This window comes from Sus scrofa, chromosome X, assembly GCF_000003025.6.
Source record: "Sus scrofa isolate TJ Tabasco breed Duroc chromosome X, Sscrofa11.1, whole genome shotgun sequence".
NCBI lineage: Eukaryota > Metazoa > Chordata > Mammalia > Artiodactyla > Suidae > Sus > Sus scrofa.
Window position 1 is genome coordinate 31,908,874 of NC_010461.5, and position 13,031 is coordinate 31,921,904.

General features: G+C 34.4%; 1 protein-coding gene across 1 annotated transcript in view; it reads left to right on the plus strand.

Moving 5' to 3' along the window:
- The window catches only part of CFAP47 (cilia and flagella associated protein 47), a 452,401-nt gene that overhangs the window by 29,731 nt on the left and 409,639 nt on the right, over positions 1 to 13,031 (plus strand). Inside the window, 7 exon segments of the mRNA XM_021080094.1 lie at positions 2,482 to 2,634; positions 3,293 to 3,470; positions 3,571 to 3,667; positions 7,172 to 7,388; positions 7,700 to 7,902; positions 7,905 to 7,940; positions 11,560 to 11,690. Coding sequence (XP_020935753.1) covers positions 2,482 to 2,634; positions 3,293 to 3,470; positions 3,571 to 3,667; positions 7,172 to 7,388; positions 7,700 to 7,902; positions 7,905 to 7,940; positions 11,560 to 11,690 — 1,015 coding nt within the window.

Genomic DNA, 13,031 nt, shown 5'->3' on the forward strand with positions numbered 1-13,031 from the left:
TGAGTGATAGTAAACCTCAATTTAAATTTATCCAAACTTCAGAGAAATTACTACCTTGTCAGTGCTTAGTGAGAATAAACCCAGTTCTCCCAATATCTTTATCTGGGCGATTAGCCCAGGAATGGTTTTGACACATTTGAGGATGAAATGGGTTTCTTTTCTGCCTGCTTGTATGTCACTATACAACTAAACATGATAATGTCTCTGTACTTTCTGTATTTGTCAATTTACTTTTGGTGAATCTTTAAGCTCACTTACTTTTATAGTCATTTTCTTAAAATGCCATTTGAGTTTTTAGGCCATAATTGTTTTATTATCCACAATTGGAAAATTCTGGGTTTTTATGTAGTCTGTTTAAGGATTTTATTTTACAAATTGTATCCACATGAGTCTTTATCTCCCTTTTTTTAATTTGACAAATACTATAAAACACAGAAGTGTAAAAATTATTCAGACTCCGTTTTAAATCACTACACAGTATTAAAAAAGGAAAACTCATCCTACCTTGCAGAGGTACCTGCTGGAAATAACTTTAAGTGTATCGTTTTCAATTCTTTTCTGTACTTAGGCAAATATAACTATATAGAGATACACTATGTCAGTTTAACATTAACACTTTGTTTTAGTCAGTGTTAACCAGATAATCTAAAACTGCCAGAATTTGTTTTGTTCTGTTTTTTTTTTTTTAGGGCTGCATCCATCGCACGTGGAAGTTCCCGGGCTAGGGGTCCAATTGGAGCTCATGGCAACGCCAGATCCTTAACCTCCTGAGTGAGGCCCAGGATCAAACCTGCATCCTCATGGATACTGAGCCACGATGGGAACTCCCCAGAATTTTTTTGAAGAGGGCTAAGCATTTCCTATTTATCCAATGTCCGTAATTATTTTTCTCAACTTACACTTTTCCATACTAATAGAAATAGAAGATTTAGTCCAGTTATTTTCCAGCTAGCAATTAGTAATGAAAATTCAAGTAATGAAATTATACAGTGTATTAAGTTGTTGGTAATTATAATCTCTGTTTTATTTTTTAATGTATTTCACCTTTACACTTTTTTAAAATTTAATTTTATTGAAGTATAGTTGATTTACAATGTTGTAAAGAAAGTAGTTTTTGTCCAGTTTTATTTGCTGCAATATGTCCTATGTTTAGAATATTGTCAGGCATATAGTAGGCACTCAGTAAAATATTTTTAATGAATAAGTGAAGAAAAATGTTTTATTTACATAGTAATTTTTGTCACCTGTACTTTTGCACATTAAAAAGCAAAACAAAACACTTACTCAAGGCTGGAGAGGTATTTCATAAAGGTTATTCTTTTTTTTTTTTTTCTTTTTACGGCCATACCTGTGGCATTTGGAAGTTCCCAGGCCAGGGGTCAAACAGGATCCTTAACCCCTGAGCAAGCAAGGCTAGGAATCAAACCCCTATCCTTGCAGAGACACGGTGGGGAAGGTTTATTATTTAAAAGATAATAAGCATTTAAATATGTTAATAGCCAGCTCTTTTGTCATTTCAGGAACCCACTCTATGACTTTCTAAGTCTCTTCTCTTTGGGGATGTGGGAGCTTTAGATATAGAAATTTTTTCTAGGTTCTACAGGTCGTTAAGCTTCCCAAAGCCTAAGACAGAAATATATCAACAACTATCTTTGAATAACAAAGCATTTGTTTCTCTTATTGTCTCACTCTCTTAAAGACTTTAACTCAGTAAATGTCTCACTGTAACCATTGAGGAATTATCAAAAACAGAGATATTAGATATTAGATTAAATTTTATTTGACTGTATTGGCTATTAGGATTATACTTGAGTTAATTATTGAGGGTGAGAATCTCAATGATAAGTAAAATTTGCTAAAGACTGAGGTGGACCAAGGCGAAAAGATGTGAACAGTTGTACTTTTTTAAAATGGAAAATATGTGGTAGATGAAAGAAAGAGCATGAACCCAGTTGAGTGAATATGAGATGTAGCATAGTTTGCAATTCTTTTGTGGATTTCTCTGTATAAACTTATTGCTAATGATATTCATAAACTTTGAGATATTAAGAAAGTAGGATGATTTAACAAAAGGATTCATTCTATATGTTTTTTTCTGATTTTGATCACAATGATCTAAAAGTAGTTAACTATCAGAAAACACTAGTCAGATTCAGATTTAGTCCCATCTGTAATCTAGAACTGCCCAAATTACCTACTTGACTAATACTCCGAGAATGGGTTTAGGGTAGGTGATATTACATCCCAATGACCTCAGGGATTTTTTGTTACTAGGTTAAGAAGAAAATTAGGTATCATTTTAATTCAACTTGTCATAATGTCTTAATATATAAAATATGAGGGAAAGGACTAGAATCTTTTCTGTTTGTCATTCTGTGCCCAACTCCTGGCATAGGAGGCATCAACAAATACCGATTGAATAAACTGTATGTATTATATGTACACACACATAAATATTAACATGACTCGCTCACATTGTAGGACGATTTTCACAAAGATTCCAAGATATAACTATCTGGATCCTGATTTTGCATATACCGAACTCGAAAAAATAGAAAAGAAAGCACATGAAAACTATTATGCAAGATACATTAAATATTTAAGAAATGTGCGCCTGCAGAAACAAGCACAGAGGTAAAGTTCACTTCCTCCAACACTGTGAAACAGATTATGATGCCTATAGAGCTGGATTTTTTTCTTCATTTTTGTTTAGTGATTTAAATGACTTTTTCATATATGAAAATAGCAAAATACTGAAATACTTTAACTGCATTTATTTCCTTTCTTACTTTGGATTTGGAAATGTCTTAGATGGGCTTTACCAGAAGCAGATTCTGAGACAGGAATTCCTGAACATGTGATTTTTGGAGAATGTTATTTTGAGAGAAACCTGTACAGTGTCAGGGAAGCAGGATAGCGCCAAGAGGGCACTCAGAAATAATGTGTTTGAAATAACGTTTACTCTCATCCTGACGCCTAGGGTCTCGTGAATATAGATTATACTGTATTGTTGTCGCTGCTTTGAGGCAAAGGGACTTGTCTTTTGTGTTCCATATCAATCATTGAATGTGAGCTATCCTTGGGTATGGTAGAGTGGGCATAACTTCTTTGGGGAGGTGTTTGAGAATGGGGTCCCCTCAGTGGAAGGCAATTTTATGCACATTAGTGTTTCTGTCTGCTTACTTGGATCTGAGCAGGTCAGTAGTAGCATGCACTATGGGGAATATTTGAATTTATTGATGTATTTTATAAGAGACTTAGCCTCAATTAACTATTATTATGATTTCACTAGGAAATGCATATACTCATTTGATGATACAGACATAGGATTACAACCAGCATCGGGTCTAAAGTCACCTGTACTCTCAGAAGCAGAAATAGAAGAGGAGTTACATGGTCGGATCAAACGTAACCAGTTGCTAAGTACCAGAAATATATCATACAAGGAAACAAAGGCTGTGAGGAGAAAGGCATGTGCAATATTTTACTTATGATTTTACCATAAGAATTCTTAAAGTATCTTTTGCCAATATTGAACAATTAATTTTGGGGTAATGTGGTTTCTCATAGGTTCTCAGGGGAATTAAATCAGACCCATCCACAGTCCATGAAAAACATGATTGCAGCTTAACTCTGACACCAAAGCAAATTCATCAAGTAATTGTTGGTAAGAATCTATAAAAACCTAATAAAGTCTTTTTTTAAACAGATTGAGCCATAATTTATATTCCATAAAATTCACCAGATCAAAGCATGCAAGTCAGTGAATTTCCATAAATTTACAGGTTTATGCAACCATCATCACAATTCAATTTTACAGTGCTACCAACACCCTTATGACCATATGCGGTTACTCCCTTTTCCCATACCTAGCTCCTGGCAACCATTGAACAACTTTCTATCTCTGTAGATTTGCCTGTTCTGAACATTTAATGTAAAAGGAATCATAAAATATGTAGTCTCTCTTACATGGTTTCTTTTATTTAGCATAATGTTTGTGAGGTTCATCCACGTAGTAGTAGGTGTAAATATTTTGTTCCTTTTTATATTTAATAGGATCGCATTTTATTAGAAATACCACATTTTGTTTATCTACCAGTTGATGAACATTGAGCTGTTTTCAGTTTGAAGCTCAACATTCACACTGAGTGAACTTAAAGTTTTTATTTCTTTTGGTTAGATTCCTGGGAGTAGAATTGCTGGGTGGTAGTATGGTAAATTTGTATCTAAATTTTAAAGAAGTTGCCCACAATTTTCCAAAGTGACTGCACCAAAATAGAATCCCATCAACAATGTATGAGGGTTATAATTTCTCCATGTTTTCATCAGCAATTGTTATTTTCTGTGTTTTTTTTTTGATTACAACCATCCTGGCGGGTGCTAAATGTTTTCTCATTTTGCTTTTAATTTCCATTTCCCTTTTGACTAAGATGTTGAATGTATTTCATGAAGTTACTTAGAGAAATACCTGTTTAAATTGTGTATCTAATTTGGAGAAATATCTTTGCCCAATTCTTAATTTGAATATTTGCCTTGTCATTATAGAGTTGTAAGAATTGTTTATGTATTCTGAATACAAATCTTTAATCAGATACATGATTTCCAAATATTTTTTCTAAGTATATGGCTTGGTTTTTTTTTTCATTAATATCTTATTTAAAGCACAGAAGTTTTAATTTAAATGAAATTGAATTTACCAAAATTTTTTCCTTTTGTAGATCATGCTTTTGATATCATGGCCAAAAATCTTTAGCTAGCTTCAAGGTCACACATATTTTCTCTTATTTTCTTCTAAACGTTTTATAATTTTGAATCTTATGTTTAGGACTGCAGTTCCTTTTGAGTTATTTTTTTGTTTATGGTATGAGATAAGGATGTAAATTCATATAATTTTATGTGGCTATGCAATTGTCCTAGCACCATTTGTTGAAAATACTAAAATTCTTCATTGAATTGCCTTGACACTTTGTTGAAAATCAAAGGACCAAATATGTCACGGTTTGTATCTGGAGTCTTAATTCCATTCCATTGTTCTCTATGTCTATCCCAGTGATGGTTCTATACTGTTGATAAGTAGCTTTATGGTAAGTTTTGAAATTGGTAACTGCAAGTCCTCCAAATTTGCTCTTGTTTTTAAGCTTTAATTTTGACTATTCTAGGTATAAATAGGATCTTATTAAGACCTACTTGTTTTGTTCTTGGATCTCTGTCTTAATATTTCTGAGTTGTCTCTCTGCTGCTTACTCCAACCAGTACTGAAACCTCTTAATTGATGGGACACTGAGGCAGAGGCCTCAGGAAGTTCTTGCCTCAGTAGTGGAAAATAATTATGATTATTCAGAGACTACTCTGGACCTGGACAATATTCATCACAGATCTAGAAAGACCAATCTGTTTTAAAGTAACTTTCTTCCAGAACAGAGCTCAGGGATATTAGAGGAATATGAAAAATATCCAGCACCAAATGGGGCCAAAATTAGTATATCTGACATCCAAACAAAGATTATAACACATAAAAAAGAAGCAGGAAAATACAATCCATAACAAAGAGAATTATTAATCATTTAAATCTACCCAATGCTGATTAAATACATATGTTAGAGTTATAAGACAAGGACATGAAACAGTCATTGTAACTGTATTCTATTTATTCAAAAAGAGATTCAGAGACATAGAAGATGTGCAAAAACAATCTGTATCACCTACAGATTCAACATAGTCCCAATCGAAATCCCATCAGGACCTTTTGTAGAAATTGATAGACTCGTTTGAAAATTCACGTGGAAATGAAAAGTAAATAGAAGGAAATAGCCCTGTGCACATAGGACAACTGAATTTTGACAAAGGTACAAAGGCCATACAGTGCAGAAAGGATGATCTTTCCAATAACTAATGCTGGAACTTAAGAGTCACACCAAATAGATCATAATCCATATGCTTCCTTCCTTGTAGAAGATACAATGACAAACACATGGAAAGATGTACAACATTGTTAGGGGAACACAAAATAAAACCAAAATGAGATGCTGCTATAAATCTATTAGAATGGCTGAAAAACTTGCCATTTCAATTGTTGCCAAAGATATGAGAGAACTGGGACTCTTGTACACTGCCAGCGGGAATGTGAAATTATACAACCACTTTAAAGCAGTTTGGCAGCTTGGCAGTTTCTTGTACATTTAAACACACATCTACTGTATTATCTGTCTATTATATTCCTAGATATTTATCCAAATGAAATGAAAGCATATTTTCAAACAAATACTTGTTCACAAATGTCTTAGCAGCTTTGATTTTAATAGGCCATGAATGCAAATCATGCAAGTGTCAGTCAGCAGTTGGTAGACATTCCCCTGTAATGAACAACTACTTATTAATACAAAGGAATGGACTGTTGACACATGAAACATTCCGAATGAATCTCAGAGAATTGCTGAGTGAAAGAATGGAGAAAAACCATACATGCTGTATTATTCCACTCATACTAAACTCTAGAAAATGCAAACTGATCTACAGTGACATAAAGGAGATAAGTGGTTGTCTGGGAAGAGGGAGTACAGAGGATGGTGGAAGGGAGAGACTGTAAAGGGGCCCAGGAAAACATTTTGGAGTGATGGATGTTGATTCTCTTCATTGTGGTGATTGTTCACAGGCGTACGCATATGTCAACACTTAGGAAATTCTACACTTCAAACATGTACAATTAACCACATACCAGTTAAAATTAAGTTTGTTGGAAAAAGAAGGATAAGATTTATAATTATGAAGATTGTTAAGATGTAAAAACTTTTGGCATTTAAGGGGTAAAACTTAATGAGTCATGCTAACGTTACCAATATCTGTAAATTCTGGACAAATGAACATAAGTGCATTGATGGCAGTGGAGAGGGTGTTAGAGTATGCAAGTTCATGTACTGAGATGAGTTATTATTAGTGCTGATAATTTTGTCATGTAATTTTCCATATAACTCAGAATATATTTGTATTGAATTTTGGCCAGTAACCTCCAAACATCAAATATGGACATTTGGATAAAAAGCTTGATTAATAATTTCTGATATTTTAATATTTTAAGAACCATTTTTGACAAGTTAATTGAAATATAGTCTGAAAACTTTAAAAAAGAAGTAACACATTTCTCAAAACTTAATAACTTTTTGTTTTTTTTCAGGGCCTTCTATCCTTAACTTTGGTGATGTTTGTGTGAACTCAACAAATACTCGTTTACTACATGTTGTTAATATGCTACCTATGCATATTTTGATACATTTAGATGTTAATTTGGTAGAACTTCAGAAAACCAGCCAATTTTCATATGTGATCCCACCTACAGCCAGTACTTATATTTCAGTTGTCTTTGAATCTCCCACCATTGGAAAATTTTGGAAGTAGGATTCATTTTTAAATTTCTATTTTCTAGAATCAGAATATCCTTTTGTAGAATGTATATTTTGCTCCAATAATTGTAGTCTATATTATATACTAGAAAGCATAGAAACTATGTCCCCAAACTTAGAAACCATATGTGCATCGATTTGTAGATTTGTAGATTCATATTTCAGTGGTAGCCTAATTACCTTTCATAATTATTTTGACATTGTTTACTAAGAGCTGTGGATGTCAATCAATAATATACACATTTTTACATGTAACTGAATGCTGCTATCAGTTAAAATTGGATGCTTTTGCTGTGTTACAGGTCTTTCACCTTTACAGTGAACGGTATACCTGGTGGACACATCCTAGTGATGGCAGTTGTCCTGCCAGTAAAACTTGAGCTATCTTCTAATGAGCTCGTATTGAGACCACAGGGCTTCTCAGTGACATCATGTTTCAGGGGGACAGTTAGGTTGTATAATCATCAGAATTATTTTGTCAAATTTGAATGGCAGCCGATAAATACAGAAAAGGAATGGCATTTTCCATTCGTCCGGCTAAAGGTAATAGTTTATTATGTTTATTTGATTTAGACATTCCTTCATTCATGTATTCAGGTATTAGTCATATCTTGAGTATGTACTGTATAAAGGTGCTAAGAAGAGAGAAGTAAATCAGATATGATCATGGGACAATAGGACATTCTTCCCTCCTTCCTTCCTTCTCTACCTTCTTCTCTTCCCCTTTCCCCTCCCTCCCTCTTTGTCTCTTTGTATTTAGGAATAGTCTTCATTTGGGATCTAAGTAGATGACACTTGAGATCACAGAGTCCTCATTTGTAGAACTCTTGCCTAAGTGCATTTTTCTGTGACTGTCAGTCATTTCCCAATCACGACTTTTAATATAACTCTACCGTGTTGGTAACAGGAGTGTTATGAACAACGTTAAGTATTAATTTAAGTTCACTTAATTTTAGTGCAAATATAGGTGGAGATGTTGACAAATTTACAAGTGGAAGAGGAGGACATCCCTTTATTATGGCTGGAAATCATTGATATAACCATATTTAATCTTTTATTAATCTGGATAGATTTACCACAATCCCAAGTTATAATTTATTAAGCACTTGAGATATATACTTTAGTCAATATTTAGCAGATTAATTTGACCAAGCTTCTTTTTTTGTTGTTATTAATACTGGAAATACTGGGTACTGGCCTAATCTATAGACGAAAGAGAAAATATTTTGTGGATTTCAGAGATTTTATATAAACTTTCTCTAGTTTTTTGGGTTTTTTTTTTTGAATAGGTGTCAGCTGGGTTCTATTATTTGCATCCTAGCTGTAGGCTCTGATCAGGCAAGTAATGTGGCACTGAGGATGTCCAAAGAGCAGTGCACAGACACTTTTCTTTGTAATTCTCTGTCATAATGAGGGCTGCCTGGCTGGGCATCCTCCTTGGGGCTGCCATTGAAATGCTGTGATGTTGCTTCATTTGTCCAAAGTGGAATTACAGTGTTAAAAGCTTCTCACGGTTTTTAGAATTCTGTTTTTACAGGGAGAGACTAGTATATACTTTCGTTTTCTTTGGGTTGTTCATAACACCTCTTAAATTTCTTAAATAGATGCATAAAAACACCAAGACCTTTAATTCCAAATGCAGTGTTTATATTAAGAAGACTATTAGCCTTTAAGTACTTTTAATTTTTAAAAAATACTTATGATATAATACCCAAATACATTTCATATAGCATTGAGGAAAGTATGCAGAATTTATATTATATACATAGATTTCTGTAATGTCATTTTCCTTCTAATGCTCAGGATATTCAAATAATCATTACTCAGTTTTTTTTTTGCCTCTTTGTATAAATCTTTTTCTTGAGTCATTTTTCTTATTTTTTCTTACATTCCTTTTGTTGTATGGTGTTGGGGAAGGAGAAATTTACCATTCTGTGTTCCTCTCACTGGTGTAAATTAAACTGACACGAGACATTAAGGAGAGGAAATCAAAAGTATAATAACTCATATACCTGAAAGAGATCTAGGTGAACTGAATAACTTAACCAAATGGCTGAAATCTTCACCTTAAATACCATCTTCAGCTGAAAACAAAAGAGGATGTTGGGGGTAGTGGTTCGTGTATTAAAAACGTAGCAAGAGAATTCATGTAGAGATAGAAAAGCACATGTTTGGTAGACGAATGTTTGCTGGGCCATGCAGAGACAATGGGACACAGAGTATATACTCTGATCTCCAGGCCCAGCTTAGTCTCCCCCATCCAAGATACTAGCCCATATTCTTGGCAGGTATCTCTGATGCTAGCTCTGTTCTGGGAACTAGCCCTTTATCTAAATTCTTTCAGGTAGTTAAAGGGGAAGTAACTAGAAAAAAACTTCTTGACTCGTCTGTTTCTTAAAAATGATTGGCTTAAATTAGTCCTCATGCTGAAGAGACACATTTTGGAGTAGCAAATATTGTTCCCTTAGAATTGGTTTTACATCCTACATAATACATTTAATCATATCTCTGTATTTTTGTAAACTAAAATGAAGGGTTACAAGTTAAATTTTATGTTGTGATTGTCCTTTCTCCCTGAAAGATTATGTATTTTGGATTTGTAATTGGATAGTGGATATCTTAAGGGAGGAATGTAAGAGTGAATTGATGTTTTCTATGATAGAATTGGTTTCTAATTTGACTTTTTCATTGGATATTGTGTATGTTTCTGCTTGTTGGGTGTTCATCCTTGTTGTCTTTAAGCATACTGAACCCTTGAGTCCACTCAATCCTCAGATTTGTTTTCAATCAGTTCACTCACTGTCTTTCTCATTTCTCTCCTTCCTTGGCTATTTTTAGTACCTGCCCTGCCAATCCCAACCTTGCTCAGTTCAACCATCCAATTTATTTCCCCTGTCCCCTGACATGCATAATATTCCTGAGAAAAATATATAGTCCTGGTGGTTTCAGGACAAATAGTGACCTCAAGCTGACCTTCCACAGTGAGTCTGTAATCCTTCTCAGCAAGAGTGTTTTTATAAATAGCATTGACTCTTCTTTGTGAGGGTGACTTCCATCAGGTCTTCTCCACACACCCCTCTCTTCCAGTACCACCACTTGACTTTTACACTGCCTCAGACTTTGTCCTCCTGCAGAGTTTGTGCTCATCTTTCAGTCACAACTCAAATGTCATCTCCTTGTGATAAAATTTCTTCCACTTTCTTGGGCTAATTTAGAACTCCCCACTCAGATGATCCTGTCTTCCCAAAGGAAGAACTTCTAACTTATTTTTTCCATCAAGTTTTCTTTTCTTTTCTTTTCTCTTCTCTTCTCTTTTCTTAAGCCATACCCATGGCATATTGAGGTTCCCAAGGTAGGGATCAAATCAGAGCTGTAGCTGCTGCCCTACACCACAGCCACAGCAATGCTGGATCCCAGCAACCTAACACCACAGGTCACGGCAACACAGGATCATTAACCGACTGAACAAGGCCAGGGATCAAACCTGTGTCCTCATGGATGCTCATCAGATTCATTTCTACTGAGCCACGACGGGAATTCCTCCGTCAAGTATTATTTTCTTATTCCAAAGGAGATATGAATTTAAACAGGTAAAGCAGCTCACTGAAAATGTGCCTGATATCTCCTGGGTTCTCAATACATTTGAATTCTAAAAATGTGTTAATTACTGATAGCTACGTTAGAAGTTACATCTCTAGGAATGTGAATATTAAACAAAAAGACTCTGATAATGGTAATTCCTTCCTCCAAGAACTGAATGAGTGTCTGGTGTTAATAAGTATTTCAGAGTATTGTCGAGGGGTCATTTGATCAGGGATCACAAATGGTTTTCTACTTATATATATAAAACTATCTCTAATCCTAGAATGTTAGCTTCATTGATAAATTTGAATTTTTTGCTAAATATTGGCATACTTTTTGTTAGATGTTTCGATCTATTGAAGTTGGAGCATAAAGTATGCATTTTAGATTTTAATCAAACTTTCTAGGTCTTTAGTGAATTGATAATCTCTCATTTAGCATTTCCCTATGTTTTGAGTTTAATTTAAATAATTTGTTATATAATGTCATTACGTTTTTATGCCAGCTCTTTTTTTGAATATTAAAAAAATAAATATAATTAAAAATGTGGTAAATTTATTATTCTCTAAATCCTTTGCAGGCATTGTTGAACCATACTACTCACTGGAATGTGAAGTAACATGGCAGCCAGGCTTTGATTCTCCAGAAAGAGGAGAATTTATTCTTCACGTCAAAGAAGGAAGCATGCTGAGACTGAAATGTGTTGCACATGTAATGATTTCTCTGGAATATGATTTTTATTTTGAGGGCTATAAATTGGTTAAATATACACATGTGTATATAGTTGGGTATATGTACTCTGTTAGTAAAAACTGATCTTGCATGCAATGCTCAATTAACTAAATTATCTTAGCATATTCTTGGAGCCACTTCTCTACCATAAATGAAGACTTTGCTAGAAAATGTGTTATCTAGAATTAACCAAAAAATCCAGGGTTTTTGTGCCAATAAGACTAGATTGTTATTAGAGCCTCTATAATACTATGGGAGCCATGTGAAATTAAATGATTTCTTTAATAAATATCAAAGAAAAATAGAGAAAATTATATTTTTCTCTACTGTGTTACATTTTTAGTATTCTAGTTATAATTAATAATTCAGTATGAATTAGATCATGTGATTTACCTCTCAAGGGAGTTTGGAAAATTCTTACAGAATATGCTTTTTATAATAAAGATATAAGTAAGTGAAAGCTGCTATATGTAATTTTAACTTTCTGTGGTAGAGCCCAGTGGCCTTAACTTCATGGCTCTTAATTATCAAGGATCCACTTTATATGTGTACCAAATTCCCTTCCCAGTGTTAGTAATTTAACACTATTCAGTGCTGTTTTACTAAATCCCATCCTGTCTTCAGGCCATGATCATGTTCTTACATATTTTAGCTATGAAAGAGCTTATAGCCTAAAGATATAAGAGGTTCATCCACTTTTGCCATGGCAAGTGGCATTCAAAAATAAGTAGGGGCTTTCCTCTGCTCCAGGCTTGAAATAAGCCAGTTCCTTCTGCTCTGTGTTTTCATTAGTTATTATTCTTAAAAATTTTTTTTTCTTTTTAGGTCCACATCCACAGCACATAGAAGTTCCTGGGCTAGGGGTTAAATTGGAGCTGCAACTGCCAGCCTATGCCACAGCCATGACAACACCAGATCCTTAACTCACTGAGCAAGGCCAGGGATCGAACCCACATCCTCATGGATACTAGTTGGTTTCTTAACCTGCTGAGCCACAACAAGAACTCCAGTTATTATTCTTTTTAGAGCTTGTTATTGAAGTACGGTATACATATGGAAAGGTACATATATTATAAAGTATATATCACTCGCTTATTCTTTCTAAACTGGTAACACCTCTGAACTCACACCCAGATCAACCAGATCAAGAAACAGAACATAGTGAGTTCTGTTGTGGCACAGTGGTAATGAATCCGACTAGTATCCATGGGGATGCGGGTTCCATCCCTGGCCTTGCTCAGTGGGTTGGCAATCCGGCATTGCCGTGAACTGTGGCATAGGTTGCAGACACAGTTCGTATCCTGCGTTGCTGTGGCTGTG